The 25,248-nt window shown below is 49.6% G+C and overlaps 1 protein-coding gene across 2 annotated transcripts; it reads left to right on the forward strand.

Annotated features, from left to right (window-relative positions):
* The first annotated feature begins 6,625 nt into the window (after nt 1-6,625).
* Ube2i (ubiquitin conjugating enzyme E2 I) lies at nt 6,626-21,598 on the forward strand. Of its 2 annotated transcripts, none has more exons than XM_005349103.3 (7): nt 6,626-6,762; nt 11,711-11,787; nt 11,925-12,008; nt 12,908-12,980; nt 17,977-18,086; nt 18,202-18,281; nt 20,973-21,598. In XM_005349103.3, exons 2-7 carry the CDS (start codon nt 11,722-11,724, stop codon nt 21,034-21,036), a joined length of 477 nt encoding a protein of 158 aa, XP_005349160.1. In that variant the 5' UTR covers nt 6,626-6,762; nt 11,711-11,721; the 3' UTR covers nt 21,037-21,598. The 2 variants fall into 2 exon arrangements, with proteins under 2 accessions (XP_005349160.1, XP_005349161.1); XM_005349104.3 differs by lacking the exon at nt 6,626-6,762 and adding an exon at nt 7,426-7,606.
* Nucleotides 21,599-25,248: the final 3,650 nt, after the last annotated feature.

Consider the following 25,248-nt stretch of genomic DNA (forward strand, 5'->3'; position numbering starts at 1 on the left):
ACAGGCTCTTCAACCCAACGCCATAGCCCAGGCAATGCCACATCACAGCCCAGGTGAACACATTTCCTAGCTGAAACTGCCTTCCTCTGAAGGCCCTGGTCAGTGCTATGAGACTGCTTAGTCTGCAGGTCTGAGGTTAAAGGTCAGGAGCAACTCTGTTGCTTGTGTTTGCAGATGAGAAGGCACGTGTGTTTTCTCTATCAGGGTCTCTCTGTGTACCTCAGGCTGCCCACAGACGTTTTCTCCTCCTCCTCTGAAGTTCATCTGGCTTCTGAGACAGTCTCTATGGGATTAAAGGCATATGCCGCCATAACCAACCTCCCCTCAAACTCCTAGTTCCTCTGCTTTAGAGTGTATCACCGTACCCAGTTTGCTTCCAGGACATTTTAATTTAGTTGTTAAACAGAAACCTTAATAAAAATTCAAATCACGTCAACTTTTTAAATATTTTTTATTTTATTTTTTTGCTTCCTCTCCCTCTTCTCCTCCCTGCCTCTCACCCCCACTTCCCTCCCCCCTCCCTATCCACTCTTCCTCCTAAGGATATCAATCAGCTATGGTATATCAAGTTGCAGTAAGACTAGGCACCTCCTCTCCGATAAAGTATGGACGAAGCAATCTGGTAGAAGGAATAGATCCCAAAAGCTGGCAACAGAGTCAGAGACAACACCTGCTCCCACAAGAAGATCAAGTTGCACAACTGTAACACATGTGCAGAGTGCCTAGGTTGGTCGCATGCAGGCTCCCTGGTTGTGGGTTCAGTCTCTGTGAGCCCCTATAAGACCAGGTTAGTTGATTCTGTGGGCTTTCTTGGGGTGTCCTTGACCCCACTGACTCCTATACCCCTTCCTCCCCCCTCCCACAGGATTCCCTAAGCCCCGCCTAATGGTTGGCTGTGGGTCTCTGCATCTGTTTCCATCAGATGCTAGATGAAGCCTCTCTGATGACAACTGGGCTAGACACCAATCTATGAGCACAGCAGAATATTATTCTCAATCATTTCACTGACTTTTGACATTTTTTTGCCAGTTGTGTTTGGTTCTAGCCCGGGTCTCTGGACTGTGCCACCTCTGAGTCATGGCCCTCAGGGACGAGCTCACTTTCACAGTGTGGGTCTCAGCTGGGCCAGTCATTGATTGCCACTCCCACAATTTCTGCGCCACCTTTACCCCAGCACATCTTGTAGGCAGGACAAATTGTAGGTAGAAGGTTTTGTGGCTGGGTTGGTGTCCCAATCCCCCCACTGGAAGGCTTTCCTGGTTACAGAACAGGACCTAGTTCAGGCTCTGTATTCCCCATTGCTAGGGTCTTAGCTAGGGTCACCCTCAGAGACTGCTGGGAGTTTCCATTGCATTAGGCTTCTATCTCATTGTAGTGATGAGGCAAGCAGGTCTGCTTTTCATCCTGCCTGGCTTCGGCACGCCTGGCTAGCTTATGCCCCGAAATAACAACACACAAATTGTATTCATTTAAACACTGACTGGCCCATTAAGTTTCTGCCTCTTATTGGCTAATTTTCACATCTTGCTTTAACCCATATTTAGTAATCTGTGTAGCACCACGAGGTGGTGGCTTATGAGGAAGATTCTAGCCTACGTCCATCTTAGGTCAGAGCTTCATCGTGTCTGCCTCGCTGCCTTCTACCCAGCATCCTGTTCTGTTTACTCTGCCTACCTAATTTTCTGTCCTATTAAAGGGCCAAGGCAGTTTCTTTATTTCTTTTGTTCTTTTCTTTTTTCTTTTTTTTTTCTTTTTGGCTTTTCGAGACAGGGTTTCTCTGTGGCTTTGGAGCCTGTCCTGGAACTAGCTCTGTAGACCAGGCTGGTCTCGAACTCACAGAGATCTGCCTGCCTCTGCCTCCTGAGTGCTGGGATTAAAGGCGTGCGCCACCATCCCCCAGCTAAAGCAGTTTCTTTATTAACCAATGAAAGTAACACATAGACACATGACCCTCCTCCATCAGGTCATCCTAGAGTAGAGATTGCCCCAGATTCCAATTGTCTCTCCCAGTACTCTCTCCCTCCATCCTCACCATCTGATCCCTCCTGTTCCCATCCAGACCTCCCTACCCTGTCCAACAGTGATGTCTATTCTATTTTCCCTTCACAGTGAGTGAGATTCATGTGTGTCTTCCTCTCCCCCCCCCCTTAGAGCCCTCCTTGATACTTAGTTTCTCCAGGTCTGTGGATTGTAGCATGGTTATCTTTTACTTTCCAGCTAATATCCATTTATAACTGAGTACATACTGTGTTTGTCTTTCTCTGTCTGGGTTACCTCACTCAGGATGATCTTTGCTAGTTCCATCACTTGCCAGCAAATTTTATTATGCTATTGTTTTTAAGAGCCGAGAAACACTCTATTGTGTAAAAACAAAACAAACAAAAACAGGGTCTGTTGTAGCTCAGCCTGGCCTTGAATTATATGGCCAAGAAAGACCTTGAACTTTTTTTTCCTAAAGTTTTTCTTTTACCTTTATTTATTTATTTATTTATTTATTTGGTTTTGGTTTTTTGAGGCAGGGTTTTCTGGTAGCTATAGAGCCAGTCCTGGAACTCACTCTGTAGAACAGGTTGGCCTTGAACTCACAGAGATCCACATGTCCCCATCAAAAGCCTTCATGAAAGAAGTCAGGGTAGGAACCCAAGCCAGGAACCTGGAAGCAGGAACTGAAGCAGAGCCAGTAGAGAAGTGCTTACTGGCTTGTTCAGCGTGCTTTCTCATACAGCTCGGGAATACCTAGCCAAGGGAGGCAGTACCCACAAAGGGCTGAGCATCACCACACCAATCACTTACCAAGAAAGACTTGCCTATAGGCCGGTCTTTATGGAAGCATTTTCTCAATGACAATCCCTCTTTCCAAATGACTCTCACTTGACAAAACAAACAAACCAACAAAAACTAGCCAGGTTGCTGTCCATAGATTGTTCCATATGGTGCACCTGCTCCTTGTCCATCTATCAGCTAGGACCTAGTGAGTCTGATAACCACGAATCTGGTCACCTCACTTGATGTAGAAGGAAGGCAGTAGGACACTCTGCGATTCCCAGCCTTCCTACTCGAAGTATGGTAGGCAAGTTCTGTACAAGGTGAGGTCAGATGCCAGGACCCAGACGGGATATTTGAGAGGTACACCAGACAGACCACTGAGGACAAGTGATCCCCTAAAAGAGATTGGAGGGTGTACTAGTCAGGGTTCTCTAGAGGAACTTTACAGACTGTATGTATGTATGTATGTATGTATGTATGTATGTATTATATGTATTATGTATATATGTGTGTGCATATTCATTATATATACATGTGTGTATGTATACATTTGTGTATGTGCGTATGTGTATATATTGAATATATAGTTATCATTATACACATTATATCAATGTATATACATTATATATAGATAAGAATCCCTAAGACAGTCAGCCTCACAGACTGAACAACTACTGGATTCTTGGCCTTTCCATTAGGAGACAGTAAAAGCTTCCTTCTTCCATGTCCTTTTATGTGGACTGCCACCAGAAGATGTGGCTCTTATTTAGGGTCTTCCCATCTCAAACGCTTCAGATTTAGGGTGGGTCTTTATGGTGGTTAAATGAGAATGGCTCCCATAAGCATATATATATTTGAATGTCTGGTTCCCAGTTAACGGAATGGTTTAGGAAAGGTTAAGAGGTGTGGCCTTGTTAGGTGTGTCACTGGGGGTGGGCTTTGGAAGTTTTCTTTCTGCTTGATACCTGTGGATCAGGTTGTAAGCTCTCAGCTACTGTTCCAGGGCCATGTCTGTCTGCCTGCCTCCCTCCATTCTCCCATCATAGACTAGGTTTCCTTTTATAAGGTGCCTTGGTCATAGTGTTTATTATTTCACGCATGTTTTTATGTATGAGTGCTCTGTCTACATGTATGCTACAGGCCAGAAGAGGGCATCAGATCCCATTACAGATGGTTGTAAACCACCACGTGGTTGTTGGGAACTTTGGGAAATCAGCCAGTGCTTTTAACTGCTGAGCCACCTCTCCAGGCCCTGGCCACCACGGTGCTTCACCACATCAAAAGAACAATAACTTAGACAGGTTTTTCCCACCGCAAATAATCCAATCCAGAAAACTCTCTCAAAGGTAATTCCAGATCAAGTTGACAACCAAGACTGGCCATGCTAGAAAGGAAAGGAGCACCTACTTCTGCATCTCCTGAGTCTCAGTCCAGCTCGGCTGGGACACCCTCTGATCAGGGGTGTACTTTCAATGTGAGGAGGAAGCAAAAGGCACCCAGGTCTGGGCTAGAAAAGAAGTTCCTGTCCAGTAGTAGTCCTGAATATAATATGCTCTGAATATTTGCCCTTAGTAGACAGATGCAAGTCAGCAGAACTGCTACTCTGTGGGTGGCCTATCACTCAACTGACAATCTTTTTTTTTTCAAGACATGGTTTCTCTGAGTCACTTCGGAGCCTATCCTGGAACTTGCTCTATAGACCAGACTGGCCGTGAGCTCAGAGAGATTTGCCTGCCTCTGCCTCCCTGCTGCTGGGATTAAAGGCCTGGTTCAACTGATAACCTTTAGCATACACTATTTTTAAAAGCTTTGTGTGCATGAGTGTATTGTCTGAGTGTATGTATGTGCACCAAATTCATGACAGATCAGAAGAGGACATCAGATTCCCTGGACTTGGATGAACTGAAGTTACAGAGGGTTGTGGTCACCAGGTGGGCCCTGGGAACTGAATCTGGGGCCTCTGCAAAGCGTTACTACCAAGCCATCTCTCCAGCCCTGATGCACAAGTTCAGATGAAATATAATTTATCTGTTTGCTTTTGCTGTCTGTGGGGTTTTTGTTTTGTTGTATCACATCCAGAAAAAAATTATTGCCCAATACCTTGTCAAACTTTCTCCTTGTTTCTTTCAAGAGTTGTACAGCATTGGCTCTAAGTCTCCAACCCGTGTTGGACAGACTACCTTTCATATATGGAATGAGGTAGGAATTCAAATTCATACTTTTGCTTGTAAATCCTTTATTGAAACCAGACCCGAATTCATAACCTTGTATGTAGAACCAGGTCCCAGCAGACCAGAAGGGGGTGCTCAGGAAACACGAGGCCCTGTTCCTACATCAGGCTGTACTCCACCTACTGATTCTTTTTCTTTTTGGTTTTTCCAGACAGGGTTTCTCTGTGGCTTTGGAGCCTGTCCTGGAACTAGCTCTTGTAGACCAGGCTGGGCTTGAACTCATAAAGATCCGCCTGCCTCTGCCTCCCAAGTGCTGGGATTAAAGGTGTGCGCCACCACCACCCGGCACCTACTGATTCTTATAAGGTGATTTGGCCAAGAATGGGTGCGCACAATAGCCAGATCCCTTCACTGGGATTTACTGATTCTCCACAAACCTCTTATCACACTTATATCTTGGTTACCTAGGGACTTGGCCCCAGTCAAGACCCCTGTCCACAGAGAACACATGTACCGGAAAGGAGGTTTCTAGGCTGATGTTGTCTCCTACCCCGGCAGCCCCTACCACCACCACCACCACCTGACATTCCCTCTAGCACAAGGGCCTTGGGGCCTCACACGTCTCTGCTGGTTGGAACTTAGCACCCAGGACCCATGGGCTCAGCAAAGTGGTATGGTTTATATGGCTTTATCTTAGTCTTTCCTGCTCTACAGCCTTCTGCAGCTCCTGTAGCCCACAGGTGGCCCACGAGCACAGCTCTTCCAGGTAGCCTCTCCACCCAGCTCTGCCCTCCCCTTTGCCTCCCTGTGATGTTGGGCTTCATTCTTGCAGAAAGCCCAATAGCCATGAGTCCAGATCAGACTCAACTGTGGTGCTGAAAATGTAGATTCCAAAAGTAGACGTGGTGTTACTTGGGCAACTGGGGAGTGGAATCACTTGGAACAAGAGGCCAAGGTCATCCTTGAGTTGGAAGCCAGCCAAGGCTAATGTATGAGACCCTAAGCTAAAAACCTCAAAATTAAAAAATTACTGGGTCACTCCGAGCCACTGGCCTCATGGTGGGCCACCCAGAGGTCCCAGACCATCTGCTGATGACTTTGGTCCCTGATGGTACACAGGTCAGGGGTGGACTGGGTCAACACGTGGGCTCAGGAGCCATCAGTCTTGGAAGCTGTTGTGTAGGCTGGGACAGACCCAAAATCGATACCTTCTATTGAGGGGGACAGGCCTGCTGGGGTCACCACCACTACAGCTGGGTGGCAGGGGATTGTTTCTAAACAGACCTTGTCCACAACTCAGCCCCAGTGAGAGACCAAGGTCTCTAGGATCTGGTGTTCATGGTGATCTTACTCTTCCTCCAAAACAACAGGAGGAATTTACAGGCTGGGCTCCAAGAAACACTGGGCAGTTACGGGCAAGGGACATAGGCCCGGGGTCCTGTTCCGGTGCACCTAACAGTCTCAGAAGACAAGAAAAGGAAGAGGAATAAGGAGGGAGAGAGTGGTGAGTACACTGGGGACACCAACAGATGAACAGATGAAGACTGGTCACTCCTAGAGTTCCCAGGACCCCCGGATACATAGTTCAAGGATCTCAGGAAGCTGAAACTGGCCCCGGAAGGTCTCGGCACGTGCCAAAAAGTAGAGCAGGCACCAGGGTGGCCACCAGGGGGCCAGCTGACGGTTCTAAGTACCCGTCCCGTCGGTGAGGAGGCATCCGGGTAGGGAGCTGGGTTGCTGAGGACTGGCCGAGGAAACTGGACCAGGGCACAGCACGACGAGAACGTATCCAGCAGGGCCAGTAGAAGCCGCGCAGGAATTTCAGGTGGAACTGAGGTGTTGGCTGCAGGGTAGTGGCGGGGGTGGGGGTGGGGGTGTCCCGGCTGCTGCCCCTCCCCCATGGTTCAGACCTGTTCCCCTCCCCCACCAAGGGCCAGCCTGTAAGTTAGGGAGCATCCATATTTCTCTTCCCGTCGGTTTTGCATGCGTTTGGCCCTTTGTATGAGGCCAGTTCATTGGATAGATTCGAGATATGCCCCGCCCAGGTCCCCGAGCCTGCCAATTGCAGGAAGTTTCACAAGTGTTGCTGCTCCAGGGATTGCTACGGTCCTGCGACGTTTCTTAGGATGCTTAGGCCTCAGTAATCTTTGCTCCCAGAACCTGGGCCTTAAGCCCAAGGATACCTTCAGGGCCTGTGCCTGAAAAGGTGCCCTCTGAGCATCCGGACGACCCTTGGGAATCTCGGCTTCCTTTCCTCCACACGGCTCGCCGGCGGGTCCTCAAATGGACGCGCTTATCCCGAGGAGGAGTTTGCAGACGCTCCCTCGAGCTTAGTACGCGTCCCCTTTAAGAGTGCGGCCGTTCAGGGAGCCGCCTGCCTGGACCGGTGCCCCGCGCCCGGGGTCTGTAGGCGGTCGCGGGCAATTAGAGCTCGGCGGCCGAGCGCGGGAGGCGGGAAGCGCATGTTTGCATAGAAGGCGTAGGACACGAGACAGGAGCCACCGTACGTGGAGCAGGCGTGCGGCGGGCAGCCCAGCTCAAGCCCCGCCCCGCCCCGCCCGCTGGGGTCCTGCGCTCCGGGCTGCGCGCGGCGGGCGCGGAGGGAAGTCCCGAGACAAAGGAGCGCCGTCGCCTCTGCCGCCGCGACGGTCCGGGCCGTGGTCGCCCAGGTGAGCCGCCACCGGCCCGCGCGCGCACTCAGATCCTCTCCCCGCGTCGCCGCCGTTCCCTGTAGGCTTCCTGGAGGCGCCGAGCTGAGCCTTCTAGCCTTCTAGCTCACGGCCTCCTCCCGCCTCCGAGCCTCGGCCCTTGGGGCACTGGGGCCCAGCCGCTGTGCCCCGGGCGAGTGCGGGGTTGGGAACACGTCCCCTATTCCTGGCGGACTGAGTTCCGCTGACCCCACAACAGACGATCTGAGCTTTGCGGTAGCTACCAGACTCGTTCTGGGCGGTGCTGGGCCCGTGGTTGGGCGAGCGGGAGTGCAGGAAGGCCGTGGGCACTGGGCCGTGTCGCGGCCTGTAAGCACCGGAGTCGCAGCAGAAGGCTTGCTTCACTTCGTCGGTTGCCCAGACACTGGATCTGTCCTTTGGGTTTTGTGGGTGTTTTGTGCAGATTCTCTGCCCCACTGTCCTTTATTCTTAAGGAACTGTTGCTTTAGTGGGTGAGTTACCTGCCTCCGCAACAGAAAACAGGCATCGAAGGGGAATTTGTTCTGATTCTAAAGATGTTTGTGCTGTGAGTGATGGCAGTCCTGCCTTCCTCTAGCTGACTCTGCCGCTGGAAACTTAAGAAACAGCCTAGTATCCTTAGTGAAGGGTCCTTAGGGCCTGCAGTATACATTCGGGTGGGAGAGGCAGCTTAGCTTTATCCGAGCCAGCCGTAGTACCTGGTACTCCGTGTTGCTTATGAGTGAGTCGAGGTGGGTGGAAATAAGCAACTTTGCACATGCTCTCTGGCCGGTAAGTAGTTCTGTATTTGTTGCCAGACAAATACAGCGGATTACAGGAAGCCTGGTATGCGAAGAAGACCTAGCCCTGTATTCCCTGCCTGGCTCTGGTCTGGTAGCTGGGGGTTATTTTGTCTTGGCCTCAGAAAACTTTCCAGCTCATGAAGTGGCTGTTAACTCTGGAAGGCGAGATGTACTTAAGGTGGGGGAGGACCAGGTTTCTGCTTAGATCATTACAGATGTGTCCCTAGGGCTCCTTTGCTCGACCGTGGGGCAAGAAGGCCTTTGTAAGCTCTTGTAGAATCATCTCTCACTTCCCTGTAACTCCTTTTGAGATAGCATCCCAGGCTGACCTTGAACTAACTCTTGGTGGTCCTTCCCCTGCCCCCCTTTCAGCCTCCTTAATCCTGAGTGTGCGAGCTTGAGCCACCACGTGCAACTCCTCAGTTGTTGTCACACTGGGATAGTCACATTTGGATGCTAGGACAGAGTTCTCTGGCCGGCCCCTTTCTCCAGAGCAGTGGCTAGGGGTTTGGGAACCTGTTTGGAAGTCCTACCCAGCCTTGCTTGGGATCTTGTGCCATCTGATTGGCTGGGTGGGGATGGCAGCTCCTTTACAACCTACCCTCAGTTGGGGAAGGTAGAGTGCTTGTGCTCCTAAGCCTGAGGGGGGCAAGTTCCCAGGAGCCGGGGTGCAGTTAGGCCTGTCCACTGAGGACTAGTTGAAAAGTGGGACACATTGGAAGTGAAGCCCTAGGCTTCCAAGCTCTGCTCCGGCTGTTGACTTCCTCGGGTCTGCCTCCCCACACACACACACTGAGACAGCTCAGAGCTAGCCCTTCCCTGCCATGTTTCTCATGGCAGTATCACCTGGGTGTTATGGCTCCTCTCTTCCCAACAGTGAGTCCATGTGGGCAGCAACCTGTCCTTCTGTCTTGGATGAGTGCCACCTGGATCTTCTGTTTGCTAAGATATGAATATTCAGGCGGGTCTTGGGGGTTGGTGGTAGAGCCTTGGTGATCATGCTTGTTTTGGACAGTCTCTACTCCTGTAGTGGGGAGGGACAGGGGTTTGGGCTTGAGTCTTTGTTTTTTGACTTGAGGTCAGGTAAGAGAGGAGTCTTTAGTTTGTACACTTTGGACTTTGACTGGAGTTTGTGTCACTTGATGGCTCTCTGTCACAAGCTTGTCCGGTGGCTTGTGCTTCTTAAAGAGTTTCTTCGTGTTGACTTTGAGTGTATAGGATATTAAAAATACCAATGCTGGGTGTCTGTGGTTTTGCTTTTTTGTTTTGAGACAGGGTTTCTCTATGTGGCCCTGGCTGTCCTGGAGCTCACTCTGGAGACCAGGCTGGCCTCGAACCTGCAGATCCACCTGCATCTGCCTCCTGAGTGCTAGCTAGATTGAAGGCGTGCGCCACCAACGCTTGTCCTTGCGTTTGTTTTATAGTGACCTTACCCGAGTTCCTGAAAAATGGGCTCCTAGGTGATGCTCCACCCCTGGTGGCAGTCCTAGCCCTTTTCTGCTGGTGTATTTGATGAAGTCATCAAGAGAAATCTAGGGCCAGGTGTGGTAGTGCATGCCAGTAATGGCCAACACTCAGGCAGGCCAGTTTGTTAAGGCCAGTCTGCTCTACATAGTGTGTTTCTGGGCCAGCTCTGGCCACATGGTGAGACCCTATCTCAAAAAGGGGTGGGGAAAGGAAAGCTGTCTAGAGACCAGATGTGGTTCATGCCTATAATCCCAATACTAAGAAGCTAGCCAGAAGGATTGTTGTGAGTTTCAGGCTAGCCTGGGTTACAGTGTGAGACTCTTAGCTAAAAAACAAGCCATCTAGGACCTCAGTGCAGGGCTCTACCAGATTGCTTTGACCCAGTGTGTCTGTTTAGGAGATACCAGAGAACTATGCTCACACAGGTGGAGGTACATATTTAATCAGCCAACCTGTAGCGCAAGGAATGAGGCCTTTGAGCTGCAGAGGGCCCTCCTCCCCCTCCCCCCCACTGGGTCAAGAATGCAGGGCAGTTTCTAGGGGAGTCAGGACAGTGCAGGTAAGATAGACAGCCTGAGCTAAGTATAAGCTAGCAGGAGCTTTAGGGAGGTCTGGTTGAGATGTGTTAGAGGCTGTAGCAGGAGCCTATTCTAGCAAGACTCTTGCTCTTGTCCTGAGAAGATTGAAGACTGCCTGAGAGAGAAGACTACAGGATATCCCAGTGCTTAGAGACCACTTGGAGATGAAAACAGAGGCTGAGTTGGTGCTGGTTCTGCTGGGAGATTTTGTCCCTGAGCCCAGTGGAGCCCCACATGAGAATGGTGGAAGCCTCAAGTTGGAATCAGCTATGGGACTTTTGTCCTGAGAAGCAGCTCAGTGTGAACCACTTTAGAAAGATACCTTTTTATCTGCTAGATCCTTGCTCAAGGGGCCGGCTTGCTTCCACCCACCCCTTGATCCCATTGCTCTGTAAGTTTGGAAGTCTCTAGGTGCTGTCTCATGTGAGACTAAAAAGAGGGGAAAGGAAAAGGGGAGCAGGTGGCAGCCAGTTTGGAGCCACAGTCAAAGTGGCTGTGGGCCTAGGTGGAGGCGGTCCTTTACCCTTGCTGAGTGGAACCTAAGGGCCTTGTCCAGGTGTGTTGATAACGCCCTGGCAAGTGCTCCTGGCCTGGGGTTTGCGTTCCTCTGCCCTGTGCTGCAGATTTTTCTCGTTGGTGCTTTCAGGAGTAGTGATTGTCCTGTCGAGAATGATTCTAAGTTGTGCCAGAGCTCCTGTATCTGGTGTACCTGGAGGGCAGTACCTTGTTTGTGAACCCTCCTTCTGCTACCAGACTAGCACTCTACCTTTCGGGGGAGTGGGGTTGTGCTGAAGAGAGCCATTGAGCCATATCCTGGCCATAGGTGAGTGCTTCCGGTGCCTGTAGGCCCTCCCTGTCCTGAGAGTTTGACTGTGGAGTGGTGCCTAGTCTTTCCTGAAGATGCTCAGTGCCTGCTGGAGAGGTGACAGCCTTTGTGCAGACCCCTCACTCCCCTCCCAATGGTTGGGGTTTGTAAACCACAGGAGGGACAGCAGTTGTGCCCTGCCTACCTGGGGGTGTTCTGGGGAGCGCCTATTGAGGGTTATAATGTCAGCACTTGCTCAAAGGTAGCTTGCCCAGCTGGACTTAGCCTTATTCACCTGCTTGGAAACAGCCTTCTCTGACTGAGATGGGGGTGGGGAGATGGCACAGGTGTGTGTGTGTGTGTGTGTGTGTGTGTGTGTGTGTGTGTGTGTGTGTGTGTATACATGTATGTGCGCGCGCTTCACCTAACCATCCCTTTATGCTGTCTGTTCCAGGGACTTTGAATATGTCGGGGATTGCCCTCAGCCGACTTGCCCAGGAAAGGAAAGCTTGGAGGAAGGACCACCCTTTTGTAAGGAGCGTTCTTTTTCTGAGCTACAAGGAGGGACCTTCTGTTGGATTGTGTTCCCTGCTGCTCAGCCTGTAGCCACTGGGTGAGATCTAGGCTTGTTCTCTGAGCTGGTTTGTTTTGTGACTGTTCTTTCTCAGGGCTTTGTGGCTGTCCCAACAAAGAACCCTGATGGCACGATGAACCTGATGAATTGGGAGTGCGCTATCCCTGGAAAGAAGGGGGTAAGGGCTGCCATTGGCTTTGTACCTCAATGTTTCTAACAAGAGAGTTGAGGGAGCAGAACTACTAGAAGGGACTTGGGTTTACATATCTTTAACATCTGACCACAGCCAGCCTACCAGGTCACAGCCCTCACCAAGCCAAGGAGTGGCTGTGGTGGTAGGGAGGCTTGGACCCTGGCAAATCATTGGATCAATGAAAACCCTGGGGTGGGGAGCAGGCGAAGATTGCTGGGTACAAAGTGGTAAGCCCCGGTGACAAGGTGTCCCGGAGAACACAAGCTGTGTGCACACTGGCCTCGGTGTTGCCAGTTTGCTGTCCTTGCCCAGAACTTGTAAAGCATGTGAGAGAGAAGGCATTGTCCAGACTAGGGCCTCCAGGTTCAGCTTAGCACCTGAGCGGGTTCATCTGTCACAGTATGGGGGTGGGTGGGTTCTGGCCTGTCAGAGTCCGAGTCAGGGTTGAGCAGTTCCACCATGGTGCTTCCATTGCATGAGCTGGGGGTAGGAAAGCTGCTGGGTTGGGGAATAGTACCCTGTCCCTCCCGGGATAGGCTCCAAGGTGCAGACTTGACTAATACAAGTATAAACTGCTGGGCCCAGCTTTGTTTGCTGAGCTCTTTGGTGTTCTCAGCCACCCAAGAACTGTGTGGATCCTGAGCCCTCCAGCATCTGGCAGGCTCCCCTACTTGTTGTGTTCAAGCCAGCTTCTGCCCCCATCCTATCTGAGGAAGGCTGTTGTCTAGCTCCCATAGGCACAAGTGGGCGTCATCTTCAGCCCTAGAGGTACAGTGATGGTGTGGGGCTGTTAGAGAATCAGCCCAAAGCACCTGGGTTTGGGGAAACTTCTGGTCTTACTTGGCATGTGAACTACGTATCTAACCTTAGTTCCCTTCCCACAGACTCCATGGGAAGGAGGCTTGTTCAAACTGCGGATGCTTTTCAAAGATGACTATCCGTCCTCACCACCAAAATGTAAGTTCTGCAGAGAGCTTGCAGTCCCCTTCCCAGAGCTCCCTTTGCGAGCCGGATGCTCTGCCCAGCAGGCAGGTGTCGGTGCTGGGATAAAAGCATTTTTGGTGAGTCGCCTTGGATCACAAGTCCCAGGATAGAAGAGCATGTAATTAGTGTGGTCTCTAATCCCAGTCAATCAGGAGGTACCACATTTCAGAGGGAAAGTTGTGAGTTCCGAGTGTAAGCTCCTGGATGATTTGGTGTCCGCAGGTGTAGGAGAGCAGGAGTCTCAAGGCTTTCCTAGGCTGAGTGAGTGGTTAGCATATGTATTAATTCAAAGCACCAAAGGAGAGAAGAAACTCCTTCATTCCAGTCCGCTGCTGCTGCATTGTTTGTTCCCATTCATGCCTCGCATCCCAATGAGAGACTGTGTGGCCTGAATGTTGAGCCTTCAGGTCAGTAGGTGAAAAGTGAAGGCTGGACTGTGTCCAGAAGGCTAGACAAGCTCAGCGGAACTTGCTTGGGGATGCAGTGCCCACCACCATCATTCTGCCCAGGGTATGACCAGGTCTGAGCTTTCACAGTTGACTTGTAAATAGAGATGTTGCCCATTGCAGTGACTTAAACATACCTTATTGGGAACCACTGTGTGGACTCTTACTTTGTTTGTCAGTGTTTTCTGCAATCCTATTATTAGTGGGATTTGGAGCAGTGGAGGGGTTCAAGGCAGGGTTTCTCTGTGTAGCCTTGACTGTCCTAGAACTGGCTCTGTAGACCAGTCTATCCTTGAACTCAAAGGTCTACCTGCCTCTTCCCAAGTGCTGCGATTAAAGGCGTGCACCACCACTGTACAGCCAATTAGTGCTTTGATTTAATTAGAGGGTAGGGATCTAAGGTTGAGACAGACACAGTTGCTTGTCTCGTTGCTCTCATGTGGTTCTGGAATCCTAAGCAAATACAATGAAGCGAGAAGTTTCTCATCTGACAAGGAAAACCAAGATGCAACTTCTTTTTTAAAAAAAAAAATTTTATTTATTTATTAAGTATACAGTATTCTTTCTGCGTGTATGCCTGCAGGCCAGAAGAGGGCACCAGATCTCATTACAGATGGTTGTGAGCCACCGTGTGGTTGCTGGGAATTGAACTCAGGACCTTTGGAAGAGCAGGCAGTGCTCTTAACCTCTGAGCCGTCTCTCAGCCCCGATGCAACTTCTTATAAGGGAAAAATGAAGAAATACATTGTAGCATATGAGAGTTTGAAAACTAAGTAATTTTCTGAGAGAGAACTCTGTGCTGGAAACCATGGGCATTTCTAAGAAGCCCAGGATACCCTCATCCTCCTAGCTGATCTCCACATACCACAGGGGTCCACTCAGGCAGTCTCCAGAGTGCATGCAGAGTTGTGCAAAGGGCAGGGGCAGTCAGTCCCTTGGAAGTTCCAGGGGCGCTGGAAGACCCAGTGTGAAGAAATTGTCTGGGCCTGTTAACAGGGTGGATCACCAGTTACATGGTTAAATGTTGTAGGATTGGTTCAAAGACAGGCAGCCAGACCATGAAGCAGAGTGGATAGTCCAGAAAATCCATACACACTCACTGGATATGGGATGAAATTACCAGGGTTTGCTTGGGAGATGAACCCACAGGTGAAGCCAAGTGAATGGGGAATAGGGCAGCTTTGGAGAAGGTTCCAGAGGTTTTCCATGATCTTGGGGTGGAAGGTATTCTTCACCAGAGAAGTACAAGAGGCCCTGGATACAGGGATTGGCTATCTGTGTGACCCTAGAGTTGAGACAGTCTTAGACACCAGCTAGTGAGAGAGATGCAGGGGGCAGAGCATACCTTCCTGGATCTCAGGTTCTTCTAGGTTACTGAGAGGAGTTAACCAGCCATAAAGTAGAGTAGACCTTGGGGAGGAAGGCTAATGCAGCCAAAAACTGAACAGCAGGAACTCTTGGGCACTTGTTGCAGGGTGTAAAGGTTGAACATTTCCCTGAAAGATCCCTGCGGTGACCACTAAAGCAGGCCGCTTGCCACTGCTTTCTAGGACTGAGCTGTAGGAATGCTGTGGAAGCCTCATTGGTGATGACCAGAAGTCAGATGGTGCAGGTGTGCGGTAATAGCAGCCTGGGAAATACCTAGGGTAAAAGGAAGCAAGGATGCGACTTATAAATCCCCCAGACAGCAGAATAGTAGAATCCTTAATGTCTGATCCATGCCTCTCAAAGCAGTTGCTGCCAGAGTGAGGCAAGACGGGGCTGGTAGCTAGTAGGAGATTCAGGTTCGCTGAGATTCGAATGCGAGTCATCATTAGTAGAAGAAAATATAGTTGCCAAATGAGATTAAACTTGCATTTGCTGGAAAATACAATTTAAAGAACAAAAAGATATGTCCTGGATGGGGAAAGAAGCCTGCTGGAGAAGGGCTTATATCGAGACCACGCTACCCTTCTGAGCAGTAAGGGATACAAGATAGACATGCCTTTAAAGCAGCTTCCAGGAACTGGTGTTGGCGCTGTAGTGCAGAACATTAGCAGCTCTTCTAGAGGACCAAGGCTGGATTTTAGCATTCCATGCCTGTCCCAGGGGCTATGCACCCTCCTGACTTCTGTGGGCTTTACACATACATGCAGGTAAAATACCCACCTTCATTTAAAAAAAGGGGGGCGGGTTGAGACGGGGTTTTCTCTGGCTGTCCTGGAACTCCATCTGTAGATCAGGCTGGCCTCGATCTCAGAGATTCACCAGCCTCTGCCTCTTGAGTGCTGGGGTTAAAGATGTGTGCAACACCTGGAGATCTGTGGAAATGGGAACCAGGACTGGAGACCCTGACCAGCTGTGAGACAGCTGAGCTAGAGAACCTGATAGGATTAGTTTTAAGACCTAGGCACCCACCACCCTCTCCATTAGCATATTGATATATCTGGGGCACAAGTCTCGTTCTAGTTCTTTCTCATAGCATTGCTTGGAGTGGCATTCAGTAACCACAGTCACAAGGCACACACTGTGAATCTCAGCCCCTCTGGACAGACCTTGTGTTTTCTGTGAACTTTCAACATTAATGCCTGGTGTTCATTCTCTCTCATCTTCATTTCTTCATTAATTTAGTATTTATTTTTGTGGTGCTTTGGTTTGAACCAGGGCCTCATGGGTGCTAGGCAAGTATTCCATCACTGAGCTGCAGTCCTGCATTTTTTTGTTATTTAAAGCTCATGGACAATTAGAGTATAACAGAACTAGCTGGGCAGTGGTGGTGCATGCCTTTAGTCCCAGCACTTGGGAGGCAGAAAGGGGTGGAACTCTGAATTGAGTCCAACCTATCTACAGAGCAAGTTTTGGGGAAGCCAGGGTTACACAGAGAAACCCTGTCTCAAAAACAAAAAAAAAATTACTATGAGTATTATGTGCACCAGCATGTACATATACAGCAGCAAATATATGGAAGCCAGAGTATAATTTGTATGCGTTTTCTTCTCACATTGTGTGAGTCCCAGGGATAAAACTGAAATCAGGCTTGGCAGCTAGTGCCTTTACCCAGTGAGCCATGTTGCTGGCTCTAGAACATTACAGTAACTGAAGCTTAACAGGGTGCACCATTTTTTTAATTATTTTATTTTATGTGTACATTTGTCTATGAGGGTGTCCGATCCCCTGGAACTGGAGTTATAGACAGCTGTGAGCTACCATGCGGTTGCTGGGAATTGAACCCAGCTCCTCTGGAATAGCTGCCGGTGCTCTTAACCACTGAGCCATCTCTCCAGCCCGCAGGCTATACTATTTATCTAGTTTGGTCCTCAATGTTACATTAACAGTGGCAGTATATCCACTAAAAACCTTTCTGTGAGGGGCTAGAGAGATGCTCAACAGTTAAGAGCATATACAGCTCTTGCACAGGATTCAAGTTGAGCTTTCAGAATTCACATTGAGTAATTCACAACCATCTGTAACTCCCGCTCCAGGAGGATCTGGCTTTTGTGGGCACCTTAACGCTCATATGTGTAAGACACACACACACTTAACTCTCACTCTTCCCTGGATTAGAAGCAGCTACTCCCCACATCCCCACGGTGGTGGCACACACCTTTAATCCCAGTACTCAAAAAGCAGAGACAGGCAGATCTCTGTGAGTTTGGGGCCAGTCTGGTCTACATAGTGAATTCTAAGACAGTCAAGGCTATACTATACATAGAAACCTTGTCTCAAAAAACTTCTAAAACAAACAAACAAACAAAAAAAACTCCTGGGAATTGAACCCAGATCCCCTGGAAGCACAGTGTTCTTAACCTCTAAGCCATTTCTCCAATCCTACTCCTTTTTTAAAAAAAAATAAGACTTCACTAAGATGCCTAGGCTGGCCTTTAACTCAATCTTCTGCCTAGCCTACAGAGTAGCTGGTATAGCTGTGTTGCTGCCACAGCTGCCCAGCCCATTCCAAAGCCTTATGTACACAAGGAAAGTGCCCTGCCACAGAACTCCATCCCCAGACCCCTTCATGTGCTGATAAGCCAAGCTGCCATTAGACTTGTACTTTTTTGAGTATACATTTTTGAAAATAAGTAGCAAGTTTGCCTGGGTCAAGGTGAGGCACATCCTAAGTATCAGCTGTGGAGCAGAGCCAAGTGGGGCTCATGGCAGACTTGTCTACTGTAAAGAAATATGCTGTGCTTGACGCCTGTATGGTGAGGTGGTTTACACACTGGGCTGTTTACTCTGGCTAGTTCCCTCCAGCCTTAAAACTTTGTCCCCTCTGGCTAGGGACTTGGGAGAAGGTCATAGGCTCAACTGCCTCAGCTCCTGGCCATGATCTCACCTTGGCTGCTCCAGTCTCCTCAAGCAGAGCTGTCTGGTGTGTCCAGGCTTGGCTCAGGAGGAAGAGGTGTATTCTCATCCTCCTCTTTCTGGCCTCTCTGCTACTGAGTTTGAGTTGAGGTGCATCATTGTCTGGAAGGAAAGCAAGGGTAGCGTGGGCTGGGGGACAGCATCTGCCTCCAGAAGTATTCCTTTCTTTCCCTGTTGTCCAGGTAAATTTGAGCCACCACTGTTTCACCCAAACGTGTATCCTTCTGGCACAGTGTGCCTGTCCATCCTGGAGGAAGACAAGGACTGGAGGCCAGCTATCACGATCAAACAGGTATGGGTAGGCAGCTGGCCAGCCTTCATGGTCTGCCCTGTTGACGGTGTCCAAGGCCTCTTTTCAAACCCTCCCCCAGCCCCATCAGTGTTAACTGATTATGTTTCTCCCACAGATCTTATTAGGAATACAAGAACTTCTTAATGAACCAAATATCCAAGACCCAGCTCAAGCAGAGGCCTACACAATTTACTGGTTAGTAGTAACCACCCACTGGCTAACCTTCCTTCCCTGGAAGTTCAGACTGGCTGCCTGTAGAGAGGAACTCTGGGGTGTTAGACTTCCTCAGGGAGGCTCTGAGGAAGAGGCGCAGACTCCCACTTGGTGGCAGCACTACACTAGGTGACCATGGAATGTGGTCAGAATCATCAAGTAAATTGTACATGTCTGACAACGTACATAGCAACAGAAGTATGTGTGCAAGGAGCTTACCCTGAACAGAACAAGGGACCAGAGCGTGGTGCGTGGTGTACGGTAAGATGACAGGTGCAGAACAGGTGATGTGGGCGCTGGTGGACACTAGTGTCTGTGGCCTGCTGCATGATAGCACAGTCTTCTTGCTAGGACAGTGCTCTGAGCTCTGCATCTGCTGAGGAGGATGACATCATGTAAACATGAAGTTAGAATTTGAATAACACCAGCACTCGGGAGGCAGAGGTAGGCGGATCTCTGTGAGTTCGAGACCAGCCTGGTCTACAGAGCTAGTTCCAGGACAGGCTCCAAAGCCACAGAGAAACCTTGTCTTGAAAAACCAAAAAAAAAAAAAAGAATTTGAATAACAGTTGAACCAGTGCTGTAGGAGCAAGGAAAACCCTGAAAATAGAGGTTCCATGTTTTTGGTGTCCTGGACTTCTACCCCCACCCCGCCCCCTCATCCTCTGGGCTAATGTGTGGGGACATAATGAAGCTAGGTTGGGAGTCTGGTGACTGCCAGGGAGGTAAAAAAGAATTCTCTGCCTCTGAATTAGAATGACACCAAAATGAGAGCTGACAGAACTCGCTGTGTATGCTTTATCTTCGCTGTCTATAAGGATCCCGCTGATCTAGGCAAGCACTGAAATAATTCTGGCTGAGACCCCAAGATTGGTTCCATTGCAGGGACCTTGAAACGCTGCTCTCCCTGTGTCTTAGGCATCAACCCTCTACTCCTCCCAATGGGAGTAGAGTCCTAGGCACCTCTATTTTAGCCTGTGACCCTAATGAGATCCATCTCCCCTCTGCTCTCCCAAGAACTAAGCAGGAAGAGGGAGGAATGGTATGCACTGTATCTTCAGGAGAGAGACCAGAGGAAAGTAGGGCACATGCCCAGCCTTGGTGCTTGTGTGCTGCCGCCTTTGGTGACCAAGGCAGGCCTGCCTAGAATTGTCACTAGAAACTTGGGAATGCAACTTACACTCGATGCTTTGCCTGCTCTGCACTTACCACCTGTGCTCCAGGCTCTTCAGGGCCTGACCCTTGTGTGGAATGCTGTTACTGGCCTGTGTGCCTCATGAAGCCGATATGCTCCTGCCAGACCCTTGGAACCTCTCACTGGGCTAGTGCTTAGCACTGCACTCTTCCTTGGACCTGGCTCTGTTCACAGCTGGCCTGAGGGTTTGGTTCTCACCTAGGTAACATGGGCTCTGTTCTTCCAGCATTTACTTTTCAGTGGCGGGCTTACTTTCTGCTGCATCATCCAGATCTCTCCCTGGCTTGCTTTGTGTGTTTGTTTTCACATATATGGAGAAGTTTCATGTCCCTCTTCCCTGAGTGACTGTTGCCTTGCTGTCATTGTCTAGTGTCCTTGTTTAGTGAATAGCGGTGCTGCTGGATGAGTGCTGGGCTGCTGTCCCCATGGTAGCAACAGCCCCCTCCTGGGACTAGCATGTGCTACTAAGTATTATGTCCTCCCTGCTAGGGTTTTGGTACTGGGCCTTTCTGGGGTGACCTTGGCACAAGAACCTGTCATTTGCACCTTGGCTATCCTAAGTTTTGGGAGTGTCTGTAAACTCTGAGGCTGGACAGCTTGGGCTCAGGCTTGCTCTAGAGGCACTTGGCTATTGCAGTTCCTGCAGATGTCTTCTTGTTCCCATGGTCCTCAAGGTCACGTTGTTCCTTATGTCAATTTTCTGTTCCTACACACTGTGCAGGCCAGCCTAGGTCTGAAGTCTCAGCAGTGGTTACATGCCTTCCATATTGAAAGCCCTCACATGTTCTTACTGAGCAAAACCTAGTGTCTATGGGCTGTTCTCCACTTGATAGCCCTGTCTCATGCTTGCTCGTTATAGCTGATTAAGACCGGTTGTGCGGGCTGGAGAGGTGGCTCAGAAATCCTGAGTTCAATTCCCAGCAACCACATGGTGGCTCACAACCATCTATAATGAGATCTGATGCCCTCTTTTGGCCTGCAGGCAAACATGCAGATAGAACAAAGCATTTTAAAAAAAAAAAAAAAAGGAAAACCAGTCTTGCTAAAAGTTGCTAGGTGGAGATGCACATTTGTGTTCCTGGCTGTACCGGGAGACTGGGGTGAGGTCACTTTAGCCAGATTTCCAGGCTATGATGTGCTGAGTTCACCATGGTTCTGGTTTCCCGGTAGTGGAACTGGCAGACTGCACTTAGAAGTCAGTGGTGGGAGTGTTGTGAGTGCCATTGTCCTGCTCCAGCCAGAGGCTAGACATAGCGCGGGCAGTGACACTACAGGAAGCCAGGGCCACTTTGTCTTCTGGGTGGTAGTTAGTCTCTGTTCTGTCCCTAAGGGGTTGAGGTGGCCACAGAACTTCTCAATGGAGGTTGCTGCCTCTCCTGTCACAGTGACCACCAGGTACAACCCACTTTATTACCCTGCCCCTGAGTGGGTCATGTTATCACCCTGTCTAACTGTGTTTTCTCTCTTGACCTCCTCAGCCAAAACAGAGTGGAATATGAGAAAAGGGTTCGAGCACAAGCGAAGAAGTTTGCCCCCTCATAAGCAGCGGCCCTGTGGCTCCATGACGAGGAAGGGATTGGCTTGGCAAGAACTTGTTTACACCTTTTGCAGATCTAAGTCGCTGCGTACAGTTACTAGTCGCCTGGGAGGGTTGAGCGGGCGCCATTTTCCATTTCCGCCACTGGCATATACAGTCTCAATTCGCTGAATTGCCCCAGTTTTTCATACAGGGTCTCTTCCTTCAGTCTTTTGTATTTTTGATTGTTATGTAAAACTTGCTTTTATTTTAATATTGATGTCAGTATTTCAACTGCTGTAAAATGATAAACTTTTGTACTTGGTAAGCCCCTAGGAGCTAGTTTCTTCGCGCTCGGATGCAGGCATGCTTCCCACTGTTCAGAGCTCTGGCCTCCAGCTGGCTGTATGACAGAACCACACTGTCCCTCCCTCCCCACCCTCAACCTCCTCAGAAACCTGGGCTGTTGCTTATGAGCCTCAGATCCAAAGTTGGCCAGCGTCTCCATTCTGCACCACTTCCTTTGTGTTTATATGGCGTTTTGTCTGTGTTGCTGTTTAGAGTAAATAAACTGTTTATATAAAGGTTTTTTGTTGCATTATCATCATTAAACTGTGAGGAGGGACTTAAGTATGCCTGGCCCTCCTTATGTGGCTGCAGCCCTTGCCAGGCACCAAGGCTGAGCCCCAGGACCAGCACCTAGGAGTTCTCCCAGCTTCTGCTAGAGTTGTGCCCAGGCCACATGCAACTCCATCTTCATCTGGTTCTTTGTAAATAGGACTGTGTACAGAGGTGTCTTCTGTTCTCCCCACCTGGGTCTTTGGGCCTTAAGGTACCAGGCGGCATGAGACCCTCAAGAAGTCGGAATCCGCACACAGCCTTCGTAAACCCAGCAGGGTGAAAGACTGGCTGATCCAGACCAAGGCTGTGGCCAAGTGAGGGCCAAGGACACAGTGGTCTGCATTGATCTCCCTGCCTGCCAATTGTACTGTGAGCCCCACTGGGCGCTGGTAGCTGGCTTCAGGCCTTTTGATGTCCTGCCCTTGCACCCTGGAGGAGGCAACCCCACCACCGGCTCTGGCAAACAGCAGGTCCTTGTCTAGAGCACCTGAGCACATGACTCCTGCACCTTCTGGCCAGCATTCAGTCCCACCCTGCAACCCAGGGGACCAGACCAGTTGTGGCCTCGGCACAGGATGACCGCAGGGACCGCTGTCCACATACTCTGTTGGACCTGGTCTAGGGAGAAACTTATCAATGGCCTATAACCCATGCCTGGGCCAGGCTGGATCTGTGATCTTGGGGCTTACAGAGCACAGGGAGGTGCAGTGGACACAGCCAGTGATCAGTCTCCATCAGACTTGTTCCTGAGACCCCCTGGAAGACCCTTGGCATGGGAACCAGTCACCAGGGACCAAGCAAGGGAGGGCTGGGCCCATGCCCAGGTCTGCAGCCAGGAGCCTTCACTCTGAAGTTGGAGGGACTTGTACTCCCACAGCTGGTGGTGCCCGCATGGACTGGGTTACCAGCGCCTTGTGGGTATGTTTAGCCACCAGAACAGTCTGGAACTGAGTTTGGATGGACAGTTGCAGTTGGTGGCACGGGGCCTCACCTGGGGAGTTGAGGCTGATGTGTGTGTGTATGGCCTGCTCTCCCAGAATGTCTTATTTTTTTTGTAACAACTGACTACATTTAGTAATAGGTACACATGTATATGGTTAATATATGGAAATTCAATATATTTTATAGTTAAAGTATTCTAAAGTAACTGATGTTTCTAGCAAGCTGTAGTGACTCTGGCTATGGAATGTTCCTTTGTCCCACAGTCCTTGGCTTACCAGAGATGTGAATTTTGTAACATGAGAACATGGTCTATGACCATCCTGTGTTCAGGTGGTGGGGAGGAGGGTATCCCAGCATGAGGCCTCATTGGTAAGGAATTGTGGGCAACAGATTAACCACTGTATCTACAAATCTCCAATTAAAACATTTCCACAAATGGCAGCCCTTAGGTTGTGTCTGTGGCTTCCTCGTGCCTGCCTCTAATCTCTGCTAGTCCTAGTGGGGTTCTCTTGCACCCATTACCAGTCTGCACCTGTTAAAGATCCACATCTCACCAGCATCCCCCCAAGCCTGTTGAAGTGAGGTGTGCTCGCTCCCTGGGTGGCTGTTGGTGAGGGAGGTGGGTGCTCTTTGAGCGCTGACAGAGATGTTAACTGTGGCTGAAGAGAGAAATACAGCCTCTGATCAACTCAGTGAGATTTGTGAAAACAACTGTTTCCTCCTGAGCTCGCCACCATTTCAGAAATCCCTCAAATTAGCCTTATTGAGGCTGAGGGCCTGAGATACTAACTTTGTGCCAAAACTGATGCTGAGAGCTCCGTGCGGACCACCTCCTAGCAGCCGTATGAAATGAGTAATGGTGATGTCCCCACTAGACAGACAGGGAAACTGAGGCACGGAAAGCTGGTGCATTTAGCAAGCGTCTAAGCTGAGACATGAGGCAAGGCAGCCAGAGTGTCTGCTCTCCTGTACCCCATGTTCTCCCTTGTAGCAAGTGTTTAGTGCCTGCTGGACACAGCTGCCTTCAGCCAGGTCTCCTCACACACTTGCTACTCTGCTTTCTTTGCTTTTTGAGACACAGTTTCTCTGTGTAGCTTTGGAACCTGTCCTGACACTCTGTAGCCGGGGCTGGCCTGAACTCAGAGATTTGCGTGCCTCTGGCTCCCACATACTGGGACCACCCAGCTAGCTATTCTGCTTCTAATGGTGCAAACCACTCAGGACTTCTCAGCTTGTTGCTCTTCGGGTGGGAGCTTCCAAACACCCTTCAGGAGCCATTGCCTAGTTTCATTGTCCTAAGGGCCACCCAGTCTCTAAGTCCCTGTTGAGCTGACTAGAAACCAATCTTCATGGTTGAAGTGGGGGGGGGGGGGAGATGACTTCACATTTGCAAGTCACTCTGGTCTCATAATTTACATATGAAAGACATGAATTCCAAAAATATTTACTGCCCATTTTACAGATGAGGAAACTCAGGTCAAGACCACTTAAGAGTCTCATCCTGGTGTAGTTGGTTGCTGTGACAGAGCCGGCTCAGTGATGAAGAACTCCGGCAGAGAAATGGAGTTGGTTCCTAGTACCCATGTCAAGCTGTTCTATAACAGCCTGGAACTCAGTCTCCAAAGGATCTAATAATCTAATAATGCCTTCTTTTGGCCTTCATAAGCACCACACAAACAACACATAGTTTAAAAAGATTTTTTGTTTTGTTTTGTTTTTCAAGACAGGGTTTCTCTGTGGTTTTGGCGCTGTCCTGGAACTCACTTTATAGACCAGGTTGGACTTGAACTCACAGAGATCCGCCTGCCTCTGCCTCCCAACTGCTGGGATTAAAGGCGTGTGCCGCCACCACCACCCAGCAAAAATCTTTAAATAAATAAAGTCTTTGACAGGGTTCCAGGAATGCTAGTGTCCAGGACTGGCTCTGCCGTCAGGTTCCCGAGAAGCTTGGGTCTTGTGCTCTGTTCATAGTGTTCATCATTGTCTTTGTCTCAGGGTTTCTATTGCTGTGATGAAACACCATGACCAAAAAACAAGTTGGGGAGGAAAGGGTTTATTTGGCTTCTACCTCCACATCACTGTTCATCAAAGGAAGTCAGGACAGGAACTCAAGCAGGACAAGGCCCTGAAGGCCTGAAGCGGGGAGCTGATGCAGAGGCCTTGGAGGGGTGCTGCTTGCTGGCTTGCTCCCCATGGCTTCTTCAGCCTGCTTTCTTAGAGAACTTAGAATCACCTGCCCAGGGATGGGACCACCCACAGTAGGGTGGGCCCTTCTCTATCCATCCCCAATTAAGAAAATGCCCTAGAGGTTTACCTGCAGCCCAATCTTATGAAGGCAGGGTCTTTTTTTTTTCTTTTCTTTTTTTCTCATCTGTATTTACCTTTTAAAGCAGAATGTGATTGGATACTATATTTCCACTCACAAGCCTTGTTGAATTACAAGACCTAGGGAAGCTTAGGATTTTGTTCTTGGTACTTTGGAAAACAAGCCACATGGGGAATTCCTGTTGTTTTAGCTTGTGTGCTTCTAAGACTAGTACATGCAGAACTATAGGGGATGAAAAGTTTTTTTTTGTTTTTTTTGGTTTTTTTTGGTTTTTCGAGACAGGGTTTCTCTGTGGCTTTGGAGCCTGTCCTGGCACTAGCTCTGTAGACCAGGCTGGTCTCGAACTCAC

Source organism: Microtus ochrogaster, chromosome 7, assembly GCF_000317375.1.
Source record: "Microtus ochrogaster isolate Prairie Vole_2 chromosome 7, MicOch1.0, whole genome shotgun sequence".
Lineage (NCBI taxonomy): Eukaryota > Metazoa > Chordata > Mammalia > Rodentia > Cricetidae > Microtus > Microtus ochrogaster.

Excerpts from the sequence above, each read along its gene's own strand:
- Ube2i (XM_005349103.3), top strand. The coding sequence starts at position 11,722 with ATGTCGGGGATTGCCCTCAGCCGACTTGCCCAGGAAAGGAAAGCTTGG. Across the intron at positions 11,788-11,924 it reads GGAGGAAGGACCACCCTTTT|GGCTTTGTGGCTGTCCCAAC; the intron begins GTAAGGAGCGTT and ends GTTCTTTCTCAG. Across the intron at positions 12,009-12,907 it reads CTATCCCTGGAAAGAAGGGG|ACTCCATGGGAAGGAGGCTT; the intron begins GTAAGGGCTGCC and ends CCCTTCCCACAG.